General features: G+C 42.0%; 1 protein-coding gene across 1 annotated transcript in view; it reads left to right on the top strand.

Moving 5' to 3' along the window:
* METTL24 (methyltransferase like 24) overlaps positions 1–24,187 on the top strand; it is a 105,469-nt gene that overhangs the window by 34,123 nt on the left and 47,159 nt on the right. The window contains exons 4-5 of the mRNA XM_040474618.1: positions 7,034–7,173; positions 15,895–16,123. Of these exons, the coding sequence (XP_040330552.1) occupies positions 7,034–7,173; positions 15,895–16,123 (369 nt within the window). The remainder of the gene's footprint in view (positions 1–7,033; positions 7,174–15,894; positions 16,124–24,187) is intronic.

Raw genomic sequence — 24,187 nt, 5'->3', positions numbered from 1 at the left:
TGGAAAACCATTTGAGGTGACAGATTCACACCCGTGAGTAGGCAGTCAAGTGTGTCATAAAACAAAACCATCATCTGGAGGTTCAAGTTCCATTTTGGATTTGGAGGAATCTGCCTTTTTGCTTTTCTGCCACAGATGCTTGGTGGACAGGGCCCCACTAGGCCAGGGAGCAGAGGGGACATTGCAGGAGGTCCGAGAAGCTAATGAATCCAACAGTACTTTGTTCTTAGAGCATTTAAAGTCATTATGGAGCATCGGCCTTAGTGGTGACTTAACACATTGTGGCAGCTCCTGCCGAGGCTGAGCCTGTGCCCCCGGCAAGTAAAGGGACTGTCTATTAAGGAGAGTCTATGGCTCTTGACACGTTAATCAGGAGGTTCTGTCCTCAAGTAGCCTGATCCTGGGGATGGAGAGACATAAGAGAAGATCAAGGCCTGAGGGAAACTTTGCCCTGGATTAAGTGGGAGGTGTTAGTAAATTAGAAACTCACACTGCCTCTAAGGCGCCTAGGCCAACTGGGGAGGTAGCCCGTGGAGCTCGTGTGGCACTGAGGGTCTCAGGCTCTTTTGATGTCCCTTCAGCCCCCTGGCATCCCACTTCTTCTCCCAAACCTTGCTGGCAGCAGAGCCCGTTTTTCATCTGTGGTTATAATATGTTTATTTTTTTTTTTTTTTTTTTAAAGTATCATCCACAATGGATTGCAACTTTAAAATTTTTTTTTTCAACGTTTATTTATTTTTGGGACAGAGAGAGACAGAGCACGAACGGGGGAGGGGCAGAGAGAGAGGGAGACACGGGATCAGAAACAGGCTCCAGGCTCCGAGCCATCAGCCCAGAGCCCGACGCGGGGCTCAAACTCACGGACCGCGAGATCGTGACCTGGCTGAAGTCCGACGCTTAACCGACTGCGCCACCCAGGCGCCCCAAGAGAATATGTTTCTAGAATATGTTTTAGAAGACTGGGCGTAAAAGAAAGTCCCATTTCTCATATAATGCAGTCAGACAATTGGACTTTAATGGTTGTCACCTAGACATGGAAGTGAAAGCTTGTTGAATTAATCGCAAGTTATGGAATGATAAATTGATCCCTGTGCTTTACATAATTTCATCTTGTTTTGCTGCTGCAAATTAATTTGGTGGACACTCACAGATTTAATTAAGGTGCTGAAATTTTAATTGTACAGTTTGGTTTTACATGAAGGAGGAAAAGCCCGACCTCTTGACTGTGACTTTAAGAAACTCTTAAGACACCAGAGGAAAATGAGAAGGTGTTAAACTTATGAGTTGGGTTTGAGAACTATGGGCTCCATCCCCGCCCCAAATAAATTGACCAAGTAAAAGCCTCTAGATTCCATTTTATATGTATTTCAGGTTAATGTTCTGTAACTTATAAAAGGCATATTTACTTAGAAGAAGCTCATGAGGCACAAAAGGATTATTTCAAGCCCCTCTTGGATTTTCCCCCGTGAGTTATGAACTGAGAGGAGAAAACTTTTGAAGAGAAAAGAAAAGCATCCCACAATGCAGTCTGAAGTGACTCTGAGCGATTTATTTTGTTTCTCTGTTTCTCAATGTTGTGATCTTGAAAAGGATCAAGCTATTAAATTCTTCCTTAGGTTTCTCCCAGTTCTGTGAGCTTGTACTGCGCCGAGAGTAGTGTAGGATCAATATTCACAAAGTAGTTTTGAGCACCTGCTTCGTGCCAGGGATTGTGGCAGGCCCTGGGGATACAGTCTCTGCCCACAAGCAGCTAACCAACTAGTTGGGAAAGTAGATACATGGACATCTTATTCACCTTGATGAGTGCAGTTGGTTTATGAAGTTCACTAGAAGGATTTTCATCCTCCAGAAAAACTGAGATAAAGCTCTAGACCTCACAGTGGTTTTGTACCCAGGAGTCATTTTACCCAGGTGAAGTGCTGTGCTTTTCTGCACATCCAGGTCACCAGGAAGCCAGCACATGGGAGCTCATCAGAGATGACATTAACTGACTCTTGATCAGAATCTTTTGCTAAACAGTGTTCCTACCCCATCTCTATGTAATGCAGAGGGTTTTTTGGTTTTTTTTTGTCTTTTTTTTTTTTTTTGGCTCTTTTAGGAGCTCAGGCTTCCCTTAGAATTCATCTTGACAATGAAAGCCTACAAAACTGGAAGAATATTAGAGTCACTATTACCTAAAATTTCCATAGTTAGCAGTAGTGAGTCATAATGGCAAGGGGGAAAAAACCTTCGGAAGGTACTAAAGCAAATTCCACCCCCATTCTCTTATGCTACTTAAAAAAAAACCATCTCCTTCAAATCTGTGTTCAAGCTTGTACAGCAAGGCCCAGCATTTGATGTGTTCATCATTGATTTACTCCTTCTTCAATTCAGCAGGCATTTGCTGAGCACCTGTTCTGTGGTCGGCACTGCCTGGGGTATAAAACCTAAATTCAATACATACACGTGCTGGCAAACAGCTAGGATGCAAGAGAGTTGTGTGTTCTCTAACACGGGTGAACAGATGGGTGGGGGAGCTTGGAAACGGAAGCACAGGGCCAGGGACAGTGTGGCATTCGACTGCAATGAGATGGCACACTTGCACGCTGTGTGTCCCTGATGGCATGATTGGGGACCTGAATTTTTAATGAAACACCAGAGGATATGGTGTTTGGTAGAGTGTGCACAACGTCAAGTGCAGTTTAATTAGGTATTGTTTCCTAATGTGAAAGACCACGATTACATCGCTGAGTTCTGGAGTCGATGATACACTGTTTGATGCTAACAAGAAATGGTTAAGTCATAAACACAGTGCTCTGTTCTAAGGGAAGGCTCCAGATCCAGCTTTTTATGGCCACCCCCAAACCATATGCCTCTGGGAAGCAGGCCTTGCGGCACAAAATTAATCTAAGCAACAGTTGCTGTTTTAAAAAAGAAAAAGTGGATTTTAAAACATTATCTAACTACCTATCTAGCTATCATCTAGCCAGCCAGCCAGCCATCTCTCCATCCATCTATCTATCTCATCATCTATGCATCTATCTATTTGTAAAAATAACATAAAAATCCAAGCCCTGGAGATGCAGACTTTACGACTTTGTAACAGTAGTATCTGTTATATTTACTGGTACACACACACACACACACACACACACACACACACACACACACGGATAAAGGCAACAAAAATACAACTCTTTCCTTAGATGTTGCCTTTCAAAATAACGGTATTACATGAACATACAGTTGATCATTGAAGTGATTTTTGCTAGAAGTCCCCAAGTTTTAAGGGCTCTCTTTGCCAGATTTTACTTATGGGGTGCCAGAAATTCTATTCCATCTTTTGGGATGCCAAATGAAATGAGAATAAATTAATCCCTTTAAGCGGCACCTGGCTGGTGCCATAAGTGGAGTATGCGACTCTTGATCTCGAGGCTCTGAGTTCGAGCCCTGCGTTGTCTGTAGAGATTACCTAAAGATAAAATCTTTAAAAAAAATTGGTTAATCCCTTTAAGTTAAATAACTAAAATACATTTCAGAAAACATTTTTTTTTTCCTGGAGTTTCTTCTCCTTTATCTAGGCCTAATTTGCTTTTGCAGCTAAAATTACAAGGGGAATTAGAGAGAGAGAGAACGTAATTACTGGAGTTAGAGCTTAGCTAGGAGTTATTGCCCTCACTTATTTTGCTTACGAGAGTTTATTGAAGCCCTGGCCATAAATCTTAACAAGAAACTTTGAAAAATCAATATTTAATTAATTTTTAGGAGCTGAATTTTACTGAGTGCTTCTAGTTGTTTTGCAAAGCTAATGTCTATCACTGAGATAGTTAATATGGAAAAACTCCTGTGTTAGGTATGTTTGAGCTAGGAGTGGAAAGGGGAACATTAGCAGAGAGATTGAATGGAAAAGAATGTCTTTCCAACAGGGGTATATCTGTGTAAGATGAAATCTTTGGAAGAAGAAGAAATGCTTTAAGGGTCACCTTTAATAGAATAAAACTCTACTCCCCAACATTGGCAAAGTAAGGGCAGTTGAGCTTCAAAGCCCTGAATCTTGACCCTTAATAGTTATCGGATTCTTGGAGGCCTCTGGCTAATTGTCACTGCCTGCCTCTGTGGCTTTTTGTTAGGGGTCGGGTTGCAGGGGCTGCTGTTTTCATTTTAAAGCTCTGGCCCAAGCATAAGAGACTCTTAAAAACTGAGAACAAACTGAGGGCTGATGGGGGGTGGGAGGGAGGGGGGGTGGGTGATGGGTATTGAGGAGGGCACCTTTTGGGATGAGCACTGGGTGTTGTATGGAAACCAGTTTGACAATAAATTTCATATTAAAAAAATAAATAAATAAAGCTCTGACCCAAGTGGAGCCTCTTCCCTTAATTTGCTAAGGCACAGATGAGGCCAAGCTGGAACCTTCCAGTGGGGCTTTACAAAAGGGTTCCTGTAAACCCACAGGACTATCCGCATAAGAATCACCTGGGGCAGCTTATTAAAAGGCATGTTCGCAGGCATCAGCCTCAAAGATTCTGACTTTACAGAGTGGGACTTGAGAATCTGTATTTTTAGGTGCCTCCCAGGCCTGTCAGAATGTAGGTGGGCCATACCCTGGGAACATGGTGGGAGAGGCGAGAGTTAAATTTTAATGGTGTTAGGAGGGAGTCATGAACAAGAACCTGTGAACATCTATATCATGTTCTGTCATTATGGAGGTTCTTAGGGAGAAGTGCACACAAAGAAATGGGAATCATCAGACCACTTTAATAAAAATACTCCAGGAAGCTGACCTAGAGCAAATGGTTCAGGCTTATGAGGTCCAGGTATGCTTTAGGGGCCTACAGAACTGCCTCCCTCCCTCCCTCCCTACTTACCTGCCTACCTGCAGGGGTGAGAGGAAGGGAGAGTGTCGGACACAATGACAATGGAGGTGCTGATGTTTAAGGTGCAGTAACCTGCCCACTAGTAAGACAGGCCCACCAAACACATTGAACTTTAATTAAATTAGCCGTTTTCCCTCCCTTGATGGGTGAGTGGGGACTAGGATATGGGCAGAGGCATAATTCCCATGTCTTTGTGGGTGAATCATAGGAAATGAATTATACAAATTAACATGCTGATGTACCCAGTTAATAAATGTATTCTGTAATAGTTGCTTAAAATTCAGTTCCATTTTCTGTTATTTTTTTCCTTTAAACAGGGGTCATGGGTAGAGAAGTAGAAAGACATTGGTGAGGGGCAAGAATATATATACAGGGTTTCACATTTTAGACTTCCCTCTAAAATGTCCAAATCCTAGCAATATGCTCTCTCGTTTATCTCTCTGATAAATAGTGCTGGATAATTTTGCCAGCCCAGTAGCCCTTGATCACAGCAAAAGTACGGGAGATGCTGTATCAGTTGAATAGGCTACATGTATATACTCTTTTCAGATTAGAATTCTGGAAACTCTGTTAAATAAAAGAATTGGGCAAACCCAGAATATGTTTTAAAACATTTTTATTAAAAAAACACTTTTTTTAATGTTTATTTATTTTTGAGAGAGACAGTGTAAGTGGGGGGAGGGGCAGAGGGAGACACAGAATCGGAAGCAGGCTCCACACAGAGCCTGATGCGGGGCTCAAACTCTTGAATTGCGAGATCATGTCCTGAGCCAGAGTCGGCCGCTTAACTGAGCCACCCAGGTGCCCCCAGAATATCTTCTCTTTTTTTTTTAATTTTTTTTTAACGTTTATTTTATTTTTGAGACAGAGAGAGACAGAGCATGAACGGGGGAGGAGCAGAGAGAGAGGGAGACACAGAATCTGAAACAGGCTCCAGGCTCTGAGCAGTCAGCACAGAGCCTGAGGCGGGGCTCGAACTCATGGACCGTGAGATCATGACCTGAGCCGAAGTCAGCCGCTCAACCGACCGAGCCACCCAGGCGCCCCCAGAATATCTTCTTAAGAAGAAAATCATTTGCTGTTATATTTTCCAATGAATTAAAGCAATGAACCTCAGACCACCCTTTGCACCCAGAATGGTCTGTTGTCTGTGATGTGACAGCCAGAGATGCTGCATGATTCATGGAGCATCATGATGGTGATGGGAGTTTTGAAGGATTAGGGGGAAATTGATGTTCAGTGAGGTGCTGCTGGCCGCAAAAGAACACCTGGGCCACAGAACCTGCTTTCCTTGGTTCCAGCCACCTCAGCGTGCACACTGTGCCAGCCTCAATCACAGTGCATTTGCTAAATGTGCATTTGAAATCAGAGACTTGCTTCTGCTTGATTTAGATACATGTTCCCTTTGGTTTCCTCACCAAATTTTGATGGATGAGTTAAAAGAAGTGCTTTGGTTATAGCTCAGGAAGAGCTTCCTTTCTTCCTGCGTGGGGCTCTCGCTCTTCTCCCCTAGGAGGAAGCTCATTAGAACAGTTTCTCACAAACAATACGGTCTTGGGAGCAGGGACTATGAATTAATTTCACTTGACCCTTGATCAGCTGTTTACCTTGGATAACTCATGCTACCTTTCTGGACCGAGGTGGCCCCAGCTTATATGCCTGAGATAAGGAATTGATAATCTGTATCCCTCTGAGACCCATGGCCACAGTTGGATCTCACAACTTCTGGTAGAGACACCATGGATTACAGTCCTCTGTGTTTTGCCAGCACTGTTCTCTACCTCTGGAATGCTCTTCTTGATCTCAGCGTCTTGGTCAACTTCTGTTCATTCTCCAGGACTCACAAATCTCTGCAAAGCTTTTTGGGACCCCTCCTTTCTGCCACCTTTGCTCCTGACCTGTTCTCCCTTACATACTCTGTGCATATGGCTATAGCAGCTCTCAACTTCCCTTCAAACCTGTCTATAGTCTCCACAAGGTTCCTTATAATCCAGTATTTGGAGTTCCTCTGAACATTTGATAGCAGTCTTGTGCTTCCCTGGGGGAGAGGAGTAGTTGGCAGTGGAGAAGGACATAACTCTCCTGTTATGGCTTTCAGGGACTGAGAAAGCAGTAACCCCCCACCTGCCACTTATCATCCAGCGCTTTAAATGATTCACATTGATTTCCAATCCTTACAGATTGCATGCAATCACATGAGCACAGACAGCCTAGCTACTGACTCCAGCCCTGCAAAGAAGCCTTGGTCAGTCTGTCTTGATGACAGGTTTGGCTTAGCTCATCAAATCCGCAGCAAGCGATGCCGCCTCTACTCTTTAGGGTAAGTGCATTTTATAGCAGAATACCAAAATGCTCCTGCAGGTGGCCAAGGCTATTTCAGTAACACAAAGTTATGAACGTAACAATGTGTAACAGGTGCTATACTTTGCCTCCTACACTTTGTTTCAGACTCATGTGTCGGTTAGGTAACTGTGGGCACTTGTGGGTCACCAGAAGCCGCCAGGCCATTTTCTCTCCCATTCTGCTGGGGGTGAATTGGCAACTTCAGATTTCAGTATGACGATGATCCTCTTGGCAAAGCCCGTGGTCGCCAGCTAGAATTACAGCATCCTTACTGTGAAAAGAGAGAATAGTAAGAATTAAGGGGCGGGGCGGGGGGGGGGGGGGGAGAACAGCAAGCATATTAGAAATTTTTTACACATTTATGAGGAGTGACCCAAGATGAATGGCCACTGTTGGATTTTTATGGTTTGTGCCAATGGTAAATCTGTGTGTACATTTACATTAAAAAGAAAGAAAAGGGAATTCTTGTGAAATCACTGTGATTTTGTCGAAACTGTAGGAAATAATATTCAGTTATTCAGGCTGAAAATGAGCTAAGTGTACAAATGGATTTAGAGGCATTTTTGTAAAAGGGCAAGTATAAAATAATCAGACTATTTCATGAAATATATTAGGACTTGCATCCAGTTCTGAACTTACAAAAATGTGTCTCAAAAAAAAGGGGGGGCAGGAAAGTTGTTTTTATTGGGAACACCCTATTCCGTAGACTCTTTGTGGAAGCTGTGTGATTAGGTTCTCCGACAAGGCCCCCAAGGTCCATTACAAAAGCACCGGGGACCCTAACAGGTGTCCTATGCCTGTTTCTCACTAATCGCTTTCATCATCTCGACGATTCACATTCAGGCACATGAGTGACAACTGCTAACCCAAATCCTAGTTGATAAGGGTTGGGGGCAGACGTTTGGGTCTGTGCCCAGAGGATCACCATCAACATCAGACTTTATCAAACAAGAATTCTTAGTTGTAGTCACTGTGGACTTTTTATAAAAATGAACGGTTCAAGTAAGAGTCTCAGGATAATGGAAATTGTATAAGCAGAGCTTGGGACACAGTAGGCACTCCATGTATATTTGCTACATAAATGATTGCTCTAGGTAAGGAGAGCAGAGAGAGTCGCTGGTTATGCTGTGATTTAGACCGGGAGGCTGAGGCTTAGGAAATTAGTTGCTCAGCCACTTGATTAGAACAGAGGGGAAGCCCACCAACTATGCTTCAAGATTGTAGAAAGGATGGGAAGTTTTGACAGTAGAGTTTATTTTCTGTCATATTAAAAATGCATGAAAGTAGGTCATAAAAGTAATTGCAGAGTACCACATGCAAATTGGAGATCTCAGCTTGGTCCTGTTTTCTTGCTCTGAACTGCCTTTATAGTTTACTTATTATTTTACACCCTGGAATAATTTCATTTAAAGCCTATCACTGAGTAAAATGAAACTAGGAAAGCTGTTTGGGGGGAGGGGGATTTTTAAAATTCCTTTTTGCTTTCCTTGTACTTCAGGGCCATTAGATAATTTTGTTGCAAGATTTCAGATTACTTCCTGTAAAAAGGTGGTTTCTTATTTTCATCTAAATGTTCACTATTCAAACTCAACGTTGTGAAGAGCAGATAAGAACAATTGAATTCCACTGGGAACAGACGTGAATAGATTATAAGGGCCAACATTTGATTCAAAACCTAGAAATGCTTAATTGAAAATGGGGAACTAAAAATATTTCTGATGGGTAAAAAAAAAAAAAGAAAAGAAAAGATGTTTTGGATTGTGGTTGCACACATTGATTGCACTGTTATTCAGGACTGAGGATCAGGACAAGCATACCCCCTTCTCAGGTGAATTGCTTGCCTGGGGGCAGGTAAATAGCCAGCTGACATCTCAATTGATACTGAGAGAAGAAAGAGACCCAGCCCAGAAGTGGCGGTCCTAAAATGAGGCACAGGAACAGGGAATGTGGGTCATGGATGGTCAGCGTTCGGGAGTAGTGGGATAGTTGAGAGATGGGTAGGGAGGGCAGGTGGCAGATGGGTTATGGGGTCCCTACACCAGGCAGTAAGTGCTCGAAGCCCCAGGGCTTTGGCAGCAGCAAGACTATGCCACTTCTGTGCCCAGTCATTCCCAGGTCAACCAAAGATGATTGATAAAGCCATAGCTTGGGGTGTCTTTCCTAGAGAGGAAGAAAGGAGTCGGAGGACAGACGGACCAGAAGACAAAGGCTGAATGTCCTGCCTTCTGATCTGTTCCCTACCTTTCCTCCACCCCAGGAACTGAAGCAGGAGTCACTTCCACCTTATTTCAGAGTCTGGAATGTCTTTACTAGAAGTCAAAGCTCTTTATTCCACAGTTAATGTAAAAGCATTTTTTCCAGGAGAGTGTACTCTGTGTGAAGTTCAGTTGAAAATTAAAATCAGATCCTTTTCAACCTTGAAATGGGGTAGAATAGACCAATTAAGATAGGGGAAGGTGCTGTACAGGAAGGTTATGTTACAGAGGAAGGGGAAGAGAAGAGGAAGGAGAGGTTGTGTGTTTAGGTGATAATATCATGTACTTGACCTCTTCAGCCTGCGGTGGTGGCTGCTCTGTAAGTCTTCTCCTCTGTGACTTGGAGGGGGAGGGTTGGGGAGGGTGGTAGCTAACACGAATCGGGAAATATCCCCGATTTTATCCTCCCTTTCAAAGATTGTTTTTTCAGAGGTGGGAGTGAGAGTGGAAAAGAAAACTTGAGAAGAGACAATACATAGGTAGCAAATCTTCTTCACCTCTTTTTTTTAGTTCTCTGGCTGGTGGTACCGTTTGGTTTCAAGACATAAATTCTCAGCATAAGACAGAAGAACATTTGATAAATGACACATGGTTAGGCAACAACTAGTATCTTACACAGAAAAGCTGGGACTTCCAGGTGCCAAACATTTTCAACTTGTAATAGTTTAACACAGCAGGTGCTCATAGTATACATGAATGAGGAATCAGAAAATCATGGACCCAAGGATCCTTTTTAAATAATTTTTTTTTCCTAATCACCACTCCCCATGAAATTTTAATGCCAGAGATAAACTGTATATCTTTTTATGTAACATATGCATGTTGCTTTTTTTTTTTAAATTTTTTTTTCAACGTTTATTTATTTTTGGGACAGAGAAAGACAGAGCATGAACGGGGGAGGGGCAGAGAGAGAGGGAGACACAGAATCGGAAACAGGCTCCAGGCTCTGAGCCATCAGCCCAGAGCCTGACGCAGGGCTCGAACTCACGGACCACGAGATCGTGACCTGGCTGAAGTCGGACGCTTAACTAACTGCGCCACCCAGGCGCCCCTGCATGTTGCTTTATATATAAAAAGAGGAGGTATTGTTGACTCCCAAGAATGGAATTTTGCCCCATTAGGGGTGCTATCATTCCTGTTGATAATATATGTTTTGGACAAAATCTTGGCATTTCACGCAATGTTATTTAATAAAAATTAATAATTTATAACATATTTTTAATCTACTATTTAGTGTCATTTATGCTTTGAAAAACCCAGAACAGACCATGAAACTCCTGGGAAACACGATTGTCTTACTTCTTCCAACCCTGATGCCTTCAACGGTCACAGTTAGAAACCTTTCCTGTATCTGCTTTTATTTATTTTTAGCAGCTTTGTTGAGCTATAATTCACATACCATACAATTCACTCTTGTAAGGCATACAATTCAGTGGGTTTTTTTTTTTGTCGCTACAGTCAAATTTAGAACATTTTCATGACCCCAGAGAGGAAGTCCTACACCCAGTAGCAGTCGTTTGCAAATTCAGCTGAAGCATTTCCTGCTTTTCACCCCCTCCTCGTAGGCAACTACTAGTCCACTTTCTCTCTATGAATTTGCCTATTGTGGACATTTCATGTAAATGGAAGCACACAACATGTGGCCTTTTGTAACTGGCTTTTTTTCACTTAGCATAATGGTTTCAAGGTTCATCCATGTTGTAATAGGTATCAGTACCTCATATCTTTTTATGGCTGAATAATATTCCGTTGTATGGCTACACCTCATTTTATTTGCTCATCCGTTGATAGACATTTAGGTTGTTTCCACTTTTTGGCTACTGGGAATAATCGTGCAACGAACATGCACATGCAGGTTTTTCGGTAGACATTAGTTTTCGCTTCTCTTGGGAATATGCCACTTCATATTCCCACCAGCAATGTATGAGGGTTCTCATTTCTCCACATTGTTGCCGACATTTGTAATTATTGGTCTTTTTGATTGTAGCTACCCTAGTGGATGTGAAGAGGTGTCTCATTGTGATTTTGATTTGTTTCTCCATGTTGGTGAATGGTCATGAGCATGTCTTCATGTGTTTGCGCTAGGACGTTTTGATTCCTGGGGAACATAAAGGACGCTTACCTTAATACTCTTGGGAATATTTTTAAAAGAATAACCAAGACCTGAAACAGTACCACATCCATGCCTTCTACCCTTCAGTAGCATTAAAGGGCATGCAGTTGCTAGCACTGTAGCTGGTCCAAAGGACACCTTTATATGACTTGGGAAGAGGCACCCCCTCAAGAACCCCTACCCCACCTGCTAGAAAATCATCATTATGGTGACTATGATGTGAATGGTACCATCTAGAATTGTTGGGTGCACAACTCACACAACCACACTGAGGAATCTTGATTGTTGCTCTCTGAGCATCAGAAGAGGGGGGTCAAGATGGTTACTGTTATTCTGTGACCTGTGGAAATTTAGTCCTATAATTCTCCCCGTTCCTATTTCTTCAACAAATCTCTCAGATTTGATGCCCTTTCTGTGCTGAAGAGCTTGTCTCCATCTCAAACCCTAGGCTTAACATGTGCAGAATAATACTCATAAGCATTAGTTATATAATTTTCTCTCTCCCCCGTGTAGAGATAGGTTATAGTCTTCATGAATGCTCATACATTTGAATACACCTATTAACTGCTTACCTATTTCAGAAATGGGTTGTAGCAGGAATTTCCAGTTGTCCTCCGATATCCATTCTTTCCTTTTTCCTTTGGTAACAGAACTCCTGAGTTTAGCAGGGCACCTGGCCACCTTGCTGAAGACTGCATACCCTAGCCTTCCTTGAAGCTGCAAGTGGCCGTATGACTAGCTTTGAGCAATGAGATATGAGCACATGTGATGTGTGCAACTTCTCAGCCATACCCTAAGAGGAAAAGACATGACCTTCATTCCCCTTTTACTTCTCCTGATGGCTTGAAGGCAGACGTGGTGGCAGGGAATGGAACAACTGTCTTAGATCATGAGATAGAAGCCTCTGATCTACATGTCTTGCTTCATGGAATACACATTAAGTAGAACATTCCTGTAAAGTAGGATTTTCTACAGTGAATTCTCTTTCTAGATAAATAAGAGCAGCAAATGATTTCCTTACAGACTAAATACATTTTTGCTGTAAGTAATATTTTTGTTTTGGTTACTTCATAATTTTACTATATTTATTTGTTCAGAAATCTCTCTTCATTACTACTTGTGAACTTCAGATCAAGGGTTATGACTAATTTGTCTCTGGTGTCTAGTATAGTGCCTTAAACATATTAAAGTGCTTTATCAGTATTTGTTTATATACATGAAGAAGACAGCGAAACATAGCCTACCCCATGCCATGCTAGTTACTGTGTACTATGTATTCTAGGAATTCCAGACCCTATAATTTTCTAGTTTTCTCTCACTTGGGGCAGCATTTTATAGATTTGCTGTCTCTTTACTCAGCACTTGGGATTCAGAGAGAAGCAAAAATGTTATGCTGTATGTTAACCAATTGGAATTGAAATAAAAACTTGAAACGAAAAAAATAAAAGCAAGAGTGACACAGTTCTCTTCCTTATGGAGCTTTACCCTCCAGGAACTGGCGATTTCGTAGATCCCCGAGATCACAAATATTCCTTCCAGGGTTCTGTGTCCTGTGCTCATTCACAGTGAGGTGCAGTATAAGGAGCACATTTACCTGGATTGGATTTGACTCCTGGTTTTCCTACTTTGGGCCAGGTGGCGCCACACCTATGTATATTACATTTGCCTTTCCTGTCGCTTTTTACACCTACCACAAACTTGGCTAATTTAAACTAAGCTTGAGGAAGTACCATTTTGAATAAATGGAAGTAAGAATTATAGACATTGATTAAATTAATGCAGCTTATTACTTTCCAGTATAGTACACTTGTGTATTAAGTGTATTTTATTTACTAAAAGTAATACAAGTTGACCCCCAAATTACAAATTTCAGTAGTTACATTTTGTTTAGTGCCTACAAAATAGTTCTTCACTATTTGATGATTAACTTAAATATGTATGTGTGTACTTATGATATCTGTAATAAAGAACACTTGTACATATCTAGAGAATTTCTGGAAAGATACACAAAGATTACTAACTGTGATTATCTCTGGAAATTAGTGGCCAAAATTTCTAGGGGCAGAAAACTTCCTTTTTATTTTATCTATTTCCTTGAACTCTTCCTATGTGTCTTTGTTATTTTTTCATTACAAAATTTCTTGTTTAAATTGAAAACATCAATATGTAATAAAGTGCCTTACTAAAAAAGTTAGTTACAGAACCGTATGTGGTTAATTTAATCCCTAAAAGTTTTTGAAGTCTTAATTAAAATACATGTTTTAGAGTAGAGAATGTTTCCTTGAAACTAATATTTTGAAAATTCACTTAGAAATTATTCAAATTTCTCTACTCTTGAAAGCTTACATATAAATTGTATTTAGTGAGTACTTTGTTGACATAGTGTTCTCCTAGGAAAGCTACAGTATTGCCATTTTCCATCGGATGACCCATAGTAACACTGGTTTCCTCATCTCAGTTTCAACATATTCAGTTAAGTGAAAAATCTCTTGGGGCAGGTGAATGTGGCAACATTCTGACAGATACAGAAGGAAATCTGTCTACTAAAAAAATGCTTTGTAGTTTTTGCTCAACTCTTGGATTTATATTTCATGGCAGGTTTATATGTTAGCTGTTGCTGTGTGACAAATCACTCTAAAATTCAGTAGCTTAAAACCATTATTTATTCTTGCTTGTATGTCTACAAATCAGCGGGCTTCCATTGACGGAGGCTGGGCTCAGCTGGGAGACTTTATTGCAAGGTGTGGTGGCTAAGGGAAGTTCTCCTTTTCATAGAAATTTGGCAACTTGGCTGGGGTATCACTGCCCCTCATGTTTCTTATTTTCCTGAGCCTGGCAAGTTATCTAGGGTATGTTTTCATCATGAGGATGGTATGAGGATGTCCACGAGAGTGGACAGAAGTACTTAAAGCCTCGGCTTGGGACTGGCATACTGTCACTTCCTTCCACAAAGTAAATCACCTAATCAAGACAGACAATCGGAGCAAGAAAGGATGCTCTGCTCATGATGAGCACAGCATGGCAGTAGTGTGGATGAAGGGGGACAGAATTAGAGCCAGTCAGTCAGTCAGTCTGCCGTCTGAGTTGAGTAGGTTCAGTAGGAGGTAAAAAGTAGGGAACAGAATTTCTCAGGTAAAAGGAGTGATATAGTTTTGAAGGGTGCTACATCTTCTAGCCACAAGGGAGACAGAATTGTAGCTGAGGGATAGCAGAGGGTTGACATGCCATGCGTCCAGTGAGGGCAAAAGCAATGTAGTAGGAGTGAAGGGAAAGAACAAGGCAAATAAGAGTAGTAAGAATGTCTAGGTGGAGGGAGGATCTCTGTACTGAAGGCTTATTTTCATTGCCTAATACCAGGTAAATAATTGTTAGCCAATGAGCTTGTACATGTCCAAAGTATGAAATGTCTGCGATACTGGAGTCTAAGAGAATGAAGCATTTCTGCCCTGGGTTCAGGTTTGGCCAATGTCTTATAGATACCCTTTGAGATTTTGGTATCTTAAACCATATCTAATTATAGTATTTTGAGCAAAGAAGCCATAAGCACCATTAAAAAAAAAATCGTCTTTCATTTAATCTCATGTTTTTCATCCAAGCTGATGCTTTAATCAAAGTGATGAATATTACTCCACCAAATAAGGAATATGTCTGAGTAAATTAAAAATGTGTAAGTATATGAATGTTTCACATGACGTGCTACAAAGTGGATACTTAAGTACAATTCATAATTTCTTCCTCCTGTTGATGTGAATTTAGGTGAGGTGTCTCTTCTACTTCTTGGGTACTAGATCCAGTAGAACCACACATATTTGCCTCTTCTTTAGCTGTACTATTTTAAAATGCATTTCCACTTCTAAGACAACGGATATTGTCTTTAAGTCAGGCTGCATGCATCATGGCCATTAGAATGGAGACAAATTACCTCATTAGTACACTGCACCTCTCCCTAAGGGAACCGATCCTGGCGCTTCTATTTTTGATGTATTCTGAGAAAAGCTCTTAAGATTACTGGATAGACTTGTTTCATTGCTACTATGGTTTACATCTTAAAAAAATTAATTTGCTATGTCTCTACATGTTTGAACATGTGATTCTCTGGTCTGCATTTAGCAGATAATTTCTCTGCTTGCTTTTTATCCAGAAGCTTTTAGCTATAATGCTTTTTGTGATGGAAGCAGATTTATTGAATGTGTACAGTTAGCCATGTGCTAAAACAGGAGAAAGCTTGATATGAATAAGAAAATTTCCTTAGAATTGTCATTTTATCAATCTAGCACTTTTGCTTCATTATATTTGTGTTGTTATTGATTTCCACGCTCTTTCTTTATAGGCTGGGGAATGATGATACCCAATTTGAGGTTAGCATGGCCAACAATGGATGTGAAGTACATCGTTTTGATCCTAGTGTTAAATCAGCTCATATTCTGGAGAGTCCGCGCCTTTGGTATCACCGCTTGTCCATTGACTGGCGGGACCCCCATCCAGCTGTTGCTGCCCCCAAACTGCACAGCAACACCAGGAAACTGGGAACCATTTTGAATGAATTTGGGCATCACAAGGTGAGATTTTTTTCATTTGATCTTGTAATTAAGTAAAGTGAACAAACTCGTAAACTTTAAAAAATGCAAACCAAGAATTGGATAGTTGAGGATCTAGTTTCAGTTTTACTGATGTTCACCCACCATTATTTATAGCATCAGCTCTGCAGACATGAAGTTTTGGCAAGGACAGAGATCTTAAGTTGATTTGTAGATTGTAGTCGCTGTTGAGTAGTGCTAGGGTTTTGGCCAAGACTGGGCAAGGAGCTGAGAAACCTACTTCTGGCGTAGGTTCAAGAGTCCCATTTTCATTTGGCAATTGATTTAAAGTGTTCAGACAGAGCAAATTACTTATGTCGGCCTCAAATACAAAAAGTAATCAGAGCCAGGTTTTTGTTTGATAAGAGATTGCTCATGTATCATGTTTCTCACTGTTTTAACAACTATTTTGGGTTTCTAGGCTCTTAAAGACCAGAAAAAAATGTATACCTTTGATTAAAATGAACTTTGTAAAATTGAATGGACATTATGTGTGTTGCAACTGATATAATTGTGTCAAAAGTATGTCAAATCCCTACAAGTATTTTATTGTGAATGGATAGCAAGAGGAAACTCAATCTTTGAACTGTGTCCCTGGAAAGCAATTTTTTAGTGTAGACCTGAGCCAATTGCATTCTGTAGGCAAATACTAGATAAGTCTCCTGAGTGTGCTTGGCTTGCGTTTGTTTGCTAACCTGCCTGGGCTCGGCCTACTTTGCCTTCATGTTCTCAGCCAGAGATGGCATGTGATTTGGAACATGCCAAAATGGGTGCCTCTGAAAACCAATGTGCATGGAACTTAATTTTAAACTTGAGTTGGCTCCTTGATCTTTAACAAAAGGGCTTTTCCTCTGCGTTGTTCTTTTTCTTCTCCGCTCCCTCTTGCTCCACTTCCTCCTCCTCCTTCTTAAAACACACACACACACACACACACACACACACACACACACACAACTTCCCTTTAATTGGACAGCTGGAGCTTCTTCAAGAACGATTTCAAAGAATTTGCTGCTCTTTTGACATGTGATTAACTGTTGATTTGTATTTTGCTCTGCCATGGACGGTCACTAGCATTTAATAATTAGGAGCCTAAATGAAACATATATAGGATGGGGGGGGGTAAAAATCTCTAAACAGAAACTGATGTGAGAGCATTGTTCAGCACTTCATTTTCTTTTTGCTACCTGTTACCTTCAAAGAACTGTTTTTTGGCAGCTGAAAATTACAGGCTTGAATCTCTAATGTGTCAGCTCTCAGATATTCAAAGAGCTAACTACAGCTTCTTTGTGCTCATTTGGGACTCTTGTTGCTCTACCATGATGTTCTGTACACCTTGGCCCTGTCTACCCTCACTCTTTAAAGACTGAATAGAGACTGCTTTTTTCACTAATATAGTAGCAAACGATTTGGTAAATGTGAGGATAAAATAGGGCTTTGAAAAATGACATGTGGATATAATTTATCTAAGCCACGTTTCCTACGAAAAGTGTGTTTTCAGATACCCAGGTATGCACCCGCATTGTGTTTGTTTAACTGCCTAGGAGCTGCAGTGGGCAAACCTTTATGCTGCTGATGAAGCATACAGTCTTTTACACTGCTCCTAAGACAGCGGAAATATATATAGTGGTACCTAAAAAGGATAAATGTTCCAAAGGATTTTTTATATTCCTAAGGCTACTTATTTTTTTAAAAAATTAACATTAAAGCGTTATTAAATTAAAAATATTCTGATAAGTACTTATTTAAAAACATTAAAAAATTTTTGATTTTTTTTATTTTTGAGAGAGCAAGAGAGACAGAGTCTGAGCTGGGGAGGGGTGGGGAGAGAGGGAGACACAGAATCGGAAGCAGGCTCCAGGCTCTGAGCTGTCAGCACAGAGCCAGACGCAGGGCTCAAACTCATGCACTGCGAGATCATGACCTGAGCCGAAGTCGGATTCTCAACTGGCTGAGCCACCCAGCCACCACTATTTAAAACATTTTAAAACTAAAAATGGTTAAGATGGTAAGTTTTATGTTATGTTTTGTGTATTTTACCACAATAAAAAAATTGGGAAAAAAAACCCCATAAAAGTGATCTGGCTCAGAATTGCCAGGTATATATTTGCTGCTTTAAAAATTCCTTATTGAGGAATTGAAAAGATACTGATACACTTTCATAGGTGTGTGTGTGTGTGTGTGTGTGTGTGTGTGTGTGTGTGTGTGTATTTGAATGCTTTAAAACAAAGCAAGAAAAATGAAACCCACTGGTGACTGATTGCTTCCATTAGAAACATGCCTCTAAAAGCTATGCGGTGTCAGATAAAAGGAAACTGCATTTCTGGCCTGCAGCAAGCAAAGTCTGTTTTCATTTTTCTGCATGTGTACAGACACTGGTCAATAGGATGTGGCTCTGGCAGGAAAGCAAATAGAAAACACACACACACACACACACACACACACACACACACACACTAAAATATGTGCATGAGCCTTGCCTTCTTCACTCATTTTTTTCTGCAAGTGATTTTAGAAACCAGAGGGTTTTGGGTTGTTTTGTTTTCACTTCACGATGCTAAACTATTTTACATAGTTTGGCGATGTTCTCCGTGTTAAGCTGTGATTTTTCCTCTTCTCTTTATCCATACCTAGACTCCAGCCCCTCAGGCAAAAAGGAAAGGCAATCCCCTGACATGGTGACAGAAAGATGCATGTGGCTTTTGCACTGCTTTAAAAACCCTTTGGTAATTTTAATTTCAAACTATAAATCAAAGCCCTTTTGAAGCATCAGGTGAGAGCAGCAGCAGCAGCAAAACCATGTGAACCATAAGCCATAACAGCACCTGGATCCAGTATTATTAACGATGAACTGTTTTCTCCTTGCTGATGTACTCGTTGCTGTAACTATGCATAAGAATTTTTCCAGGATGGGACTAGAAATATCGAATCTGAAATTTCTGCTCATATTAATCGTACTGTGTGCTTTTTCCCTAAAGTCTCTATGACACAGAGCATCCTAAATGATCCAGGCTGATGAAAGAGAAGTTACTACTTTCAGTCTTAGCCATGCTGATGATAATATGAATAACAGGACTGCCTTAGACTTTGACTCTGGAAGCTCAGTAATTTACATTTGAGGCGCCGGTTCTCGCGGTGGTGATTTTTGGCGATGGTCTGGTGCTCATTTTGATTGCGAGTGTAATCGCAATGACACTACCTGGATGGATTGTTTTTGTTTTGTTTTGTTTTGTTTTTTTTTAATTTTTTTTCAACGTTTTTATTTATTTTTGGGACAGAGAGAGACAGAGCATGAACGGGGGAGGGACAGAGAGAGAGAGGGAGACACAGAATCGGAAACAGGCTCCAGGCTCTGAGCCATCAGCCCAGAGCCCGACGCGGGGCTCGAACTCACGGACCGCGAGATGGTGACCTGGCTGAAGTCGGACACTTAACCGACTGCGCCACCCAGGCGCCCCCTTGGATGGATTGTTTTTGAGAAGTACATCAGAGAAGACAGTATGATTGAAAAATGATGATTTAAATTCAAAGGATTTTTAAAAACAACTTCAGTAAGTTTTTACAAAACTCTATAGAAAACATTTCTGTTTTCTTTCTTTGTTTTCAGGGAAAATATGTCAGATTTCCCTGGAAGTTGCTAACTGCACCTAATTCCACTCAAGAGTTTTTAATGAAAGCTCTGGGTGACACTGAAGGGCAATTGGTTCTTCAGACGTGGTGGTAGAGAACTGTTTCTGTCTGCTGCCCTGGGGCGCTGAACAGCTTTGCTGGCGATTGTGTAGAAAGAAAACACTGTACTGTAGATAAATTAAATAAGCTGCTGAGAATTAATACAGAGCAGAAGTGGAGCATGGGGCCTTGGGCTGCGGGTCGGAGGGACCGATGCCTGCTCAGTGCGGGTGCGGGCGCGGGTCCTCCCCTGGTGGGTGGGGCCGCTGTCTTGGGCTGAGTGGCCGCAGGTACCCTCACTGGAGGGGGCGGGGCCTGCTTCCCGGCCCTCCACCCCCTACCCCTCCGGCTCCCCAGGGATCGTGAGAAGTCAGCTCTGTTGTGTGATCCCCGCTGTGCTGGGGCGAACCCGGACTTTGAAATTGAACTACAGAAAGATTCCCTTTTCTTTTGCTTATCGAATCGGCAAATATAAACAAGATGTTGATACTGGCCTAGAGTGGAATGCGTCTTGGGAATAATACTCCTGCTTTGCTGCTGGCAATGGAAAAGGATAGATTCAGGAAGAAGATTCGGCTCCACGTGTATATTATGTCACTTTTCATTCCCAGAAATTTTCTTTACCTGAAATTCTATTTTGTCTGCTATTAGTTCTGCCGTGCCAGTTTTTTTGTTTTGTTTTGTTTTTTGATAACTATTTATGTGAAATGTCATTCCACATTCCTGTCTTTTTCGATACAGTTTTAGTTTATGTCGTGTTCTCTCTCTCTCTCTCTCTCTCTCTCTCTCTCTCTCTCTCTCTCATAATTTTCTCTTTTTGGTTTGTGTTTGGCGTGGGGGAGGGGTGCATCTTCCCTTTAGGGAAGAAGGAAGAAGGCGCGTCACCTTTCTTAGAATTATCTGGAGAAATAATATCCGTGGAACTCACGAGTAAACTGGCTTAGTTATGTTTTCTGAAGCATACTAAAAATACCTAACAAACACAAGAGTTTGAAGTACTTACTTGTACTGACCCAAATCCTATTCCATGCCATTCTCGCTCATATTTACTGTGTATGTGAATCATCTGGGGATCTAACTAAAATGCAGATGTTAATTCCGAATTCTGGGGTGGGACCCAAGATTCTGCATTCCTAGCAAGCTACCTGGCCCTGCTGAGGCTGCTGGTTGGGGACCATACAGTGACTAGCAAGGCCTGTTGGCAGAGGATATTTACTAGCGGTTGATTCCCCCCCCCCCCCCGGAAGCCCAGCCCTGGGCCACTTTGTGTTCTGATGCCCTCCACTCTCAGCCCGAGTCTCTGCCAAGGGTGGCATGAGGCACAGATGCTGTGCTGTGCTCCAGATCATTTTCCCGTTCCCGTGCCAGCCTGTGCACCACATTTCTGTATTGGACTTGCTGTTTTCTTGGAACAAATTTGTTTTTTGCAGGAGGGAAGCTCTTCTGTAAAAATGTCTCATCGGGTGCCCAGGTGGCTCAGTCTGGTGAGCGTCCAACTCTTGATTTTGGCGCAGGTCACGATCTTGGAGCTCCTGGGATGGAGCCCTTCGTCAGGCTCTGCGCTCGGGATTCCCTCTCTCTTGCTCTCTGCCCCTCCCCCATTCCCTCTCTCTCTCTCAAAATAAACATTAAAAATAAAAGTCTCCTAGTGGTCTCCCACACCAGTTCAAGGCCCAGACAGGCCCGAGTTCTAAATGACTAATGGTTAAGCCTCCAGCTGGACCCCTGCATCTCAGATGTGTGTTCCTCACTAAGCAGTATATGGCTTAAGAGTGGGAGGGGCGCCTGGGTGGCGCAGTCGGTTAAGCGTCAGACTTCAACCAGGTCACCATCTCGCGGTCCGTGAGTTCGAGCCCCGCGTCAGGCTCTGGGCTGATGGCTGATGGCTCAGAGCCTGGAGCCTGTTTCTGATTCTGTGTCTCCCTCTCTCTCTCTCTGCCCCTCCCCCGTTCATGCTCTGTCTCTGTCCCAAAAATAAAATAAAAAAAGTTGAAAAAAAAAAAAAAAGAGTGGGACTCCTGTGGGATCCCATTCCAACCATCTAGTGAAGTGCTCAGGAAATCTATGATACTTGATCTGACTTTCTACCTAGTACCTTCCTAAATAAGATGCAGAGTATCAAAGTTTGAATGCTTTGTCTTTTCACACAGCCTACTGCAGAATTAATAAGCAGCAGTTAGAGCATCCAGAGGCCTTAGCCACCGATGTTTCAGAAGAACATTTGGGTGGGAAACGCCACGGAAACAAGATATACTATGGTAAAGGTAGAAGTCCAGGTGATTCTTTTAGGGCCTGGTGCAATCTTCTGTTTAGACGCGTTGATACTCCTTTTTCAAAGAGAGGTGTGTATCTTTCTGTGTATTCGAAGGCAACTTCGTCTTGCAGAATTGCTATTTAATCATGACAAGGCTATGTGTCTGTGAAATAAGCCAGTAGCAATTTAGGAGTAATGAGTCAGTTACATTCCTGAATTGCAATTTGTAATGCAGACACATCTTTCTGTCTCCATCAACCTGTAGTGGTCCCAAAGGATGAGCCATCGTGAGCACGTGGGTTGAGAACTTCGGCACTCGATATGCAGGAAATGAGTGTCGGCTTTTTACCCTTTTCACTCATCTATAATGGTGAGATTTGCTGTGAGGCAAATTTCCCGGGCCCTTAGTGATTTTCAAACCATTCCGTATTTAGCTAGCATATAGATTATAAAGCCTGTTTTGAAGAATGAGCTAGGTACATGTGGATTTATCCCTGGTTTGTTTTTTCTTTGATGTGTTTTCCTTGGGCAGAAGCCATGACTGGCAAGGTTGCATGTGAATCGTGCTCTGGAATCCAGAGACCCACTGCCACCTGTACAACTGAGTGGTTCTCAGATCTCAGTGTTAGAATTGGGAATACTGGAAAACAAACCAAAAATAACAGCACAAGCAAATAATCTGATCACCCAGGGACCTTGATTAAACTGTCGAACCCAGAGCCAACCTTAGAGATTCTCAGCTGGTATGGCATGGAGCCAGAGAACCTGCATTTTTGACCGGGGGGGGGGGGGGGTTTAAATCAGGTGGTTTATTAAAGTTAATGCTACACCTGGTTTAGTTCTTAAAACTGTGGTTTACCGACATGGCTTGCATCATAGTTCTGTTGGATAGGGCTGGTCTAGAATTCTAGCTCCAGCTCTGCTTCTAAGGAAGCTTCTCCTAAGGAAGCTACTCCTGAGTAGGAGAGATGCAGGATCACATGGAGTTCAGTGGGTTACTTGACTGCCGGGGTCTTTGCAGAGTTTCCTTGTCTTGTCTGGCCTTTTGAGATTCATCCATGTTGTGGATGTCAATATTTTTATTCCTTTTATTTCCAAGCAGTGTTCGAGAACCTGCATTTTTAACCAACCCCCACCTAACTCTGACCCAGGTAATATGAAGATCACCCTGTGAGGAGTGTCAATGTGTAGAGAGGACTTCAGTGGCTGAGTCTTCCATTTGCAGATCCCCCTTCCCCTGCTGCATATAAAATGACTAGTATCCTGGGGCGCCTGGGTGGCGCAGTCGGTTAAGCGTCCGACTTCAGCCAGGTCACGATCTCGCGGTCCGTGAGTTCGAGCCCCGCGTCGGGCTCTGGGCTGATGGCTCAGAGCCTGGAGCCTGTTTCCGATTCTGTGTCTCCCTCTCTCTCTGCCCCTCCCCCATTCATGCTCTGTCTCTCTCTATCCCAAAAATAAATAAACGTTGAAAAAAAATTTAAATAAAATGACTAGTATCCAAAATCTATAAAGAAGTCACCCAACTCCACACCTGAAAAACAAATAACCCCGTGAAGAAATGGGCAGAAGACATAAATACTTTTCCAAAGAAGACATCCAGATGGCCAACAGACACATGAAACGATGCTCAATGTCATTTATCATCAGGGAAATACAAATCAAAGCCACACTGAGATACCACCTCACACCAGTCAGAGTGGCTAAAATAAACAAATCAGGAAACTATAGATGCTGGCGAGGAGGTGAAGAAATGGGAACCCTCTTGCACTGTTGGTGGGAATGCAAACAGGTGCAGCCGCTCTGGAAAACACTGTGGAGATTCCTCAAAAAATTAAAAATAGATCTACCCTATGACCCAGCAGTAGCACTGCTAGGAATTTACCCAAGGGATACAGGAGTGCTGATACATAGGGGCACTTGTACCCCAATGTTTATAGCAGCGCTTTCAACAACAGCCAAATTATGGAAAGAGCCTAAATGTCCATCAACTGATGGATGGATAAAGAAGATATGGTTTTTATATACAATGGAATACTACTTGGCAATGAGAAAGAATGAAATCTTGCCATTTGCAGCAACGTGGATGGAACTGGAAGGTATTATGCTAAGTGAAATAAGTCAGAGAA

Source organism: Herpailurus yagouaroundi, unplaced genomic scaffold (genome assembly GCF_014898765.1).
Source record: "Herpailurus yagouaroundi ecotype Mexico unplaced genomic scaffold, PumYag 139, whole genome shotgun sequence".
In the NCBI taxonomy this organism is placed as follows: Eukaryota; Metazoa; Chordata; class Mammalia; order Carnivora; family Felidae; genus Herpailurus; species Herpailurus yagouaroundi.
Note: the sequence above shows the minus strand (reverse complement) of the source record. Positions and strands in the feature narration are given on the sequence as shown.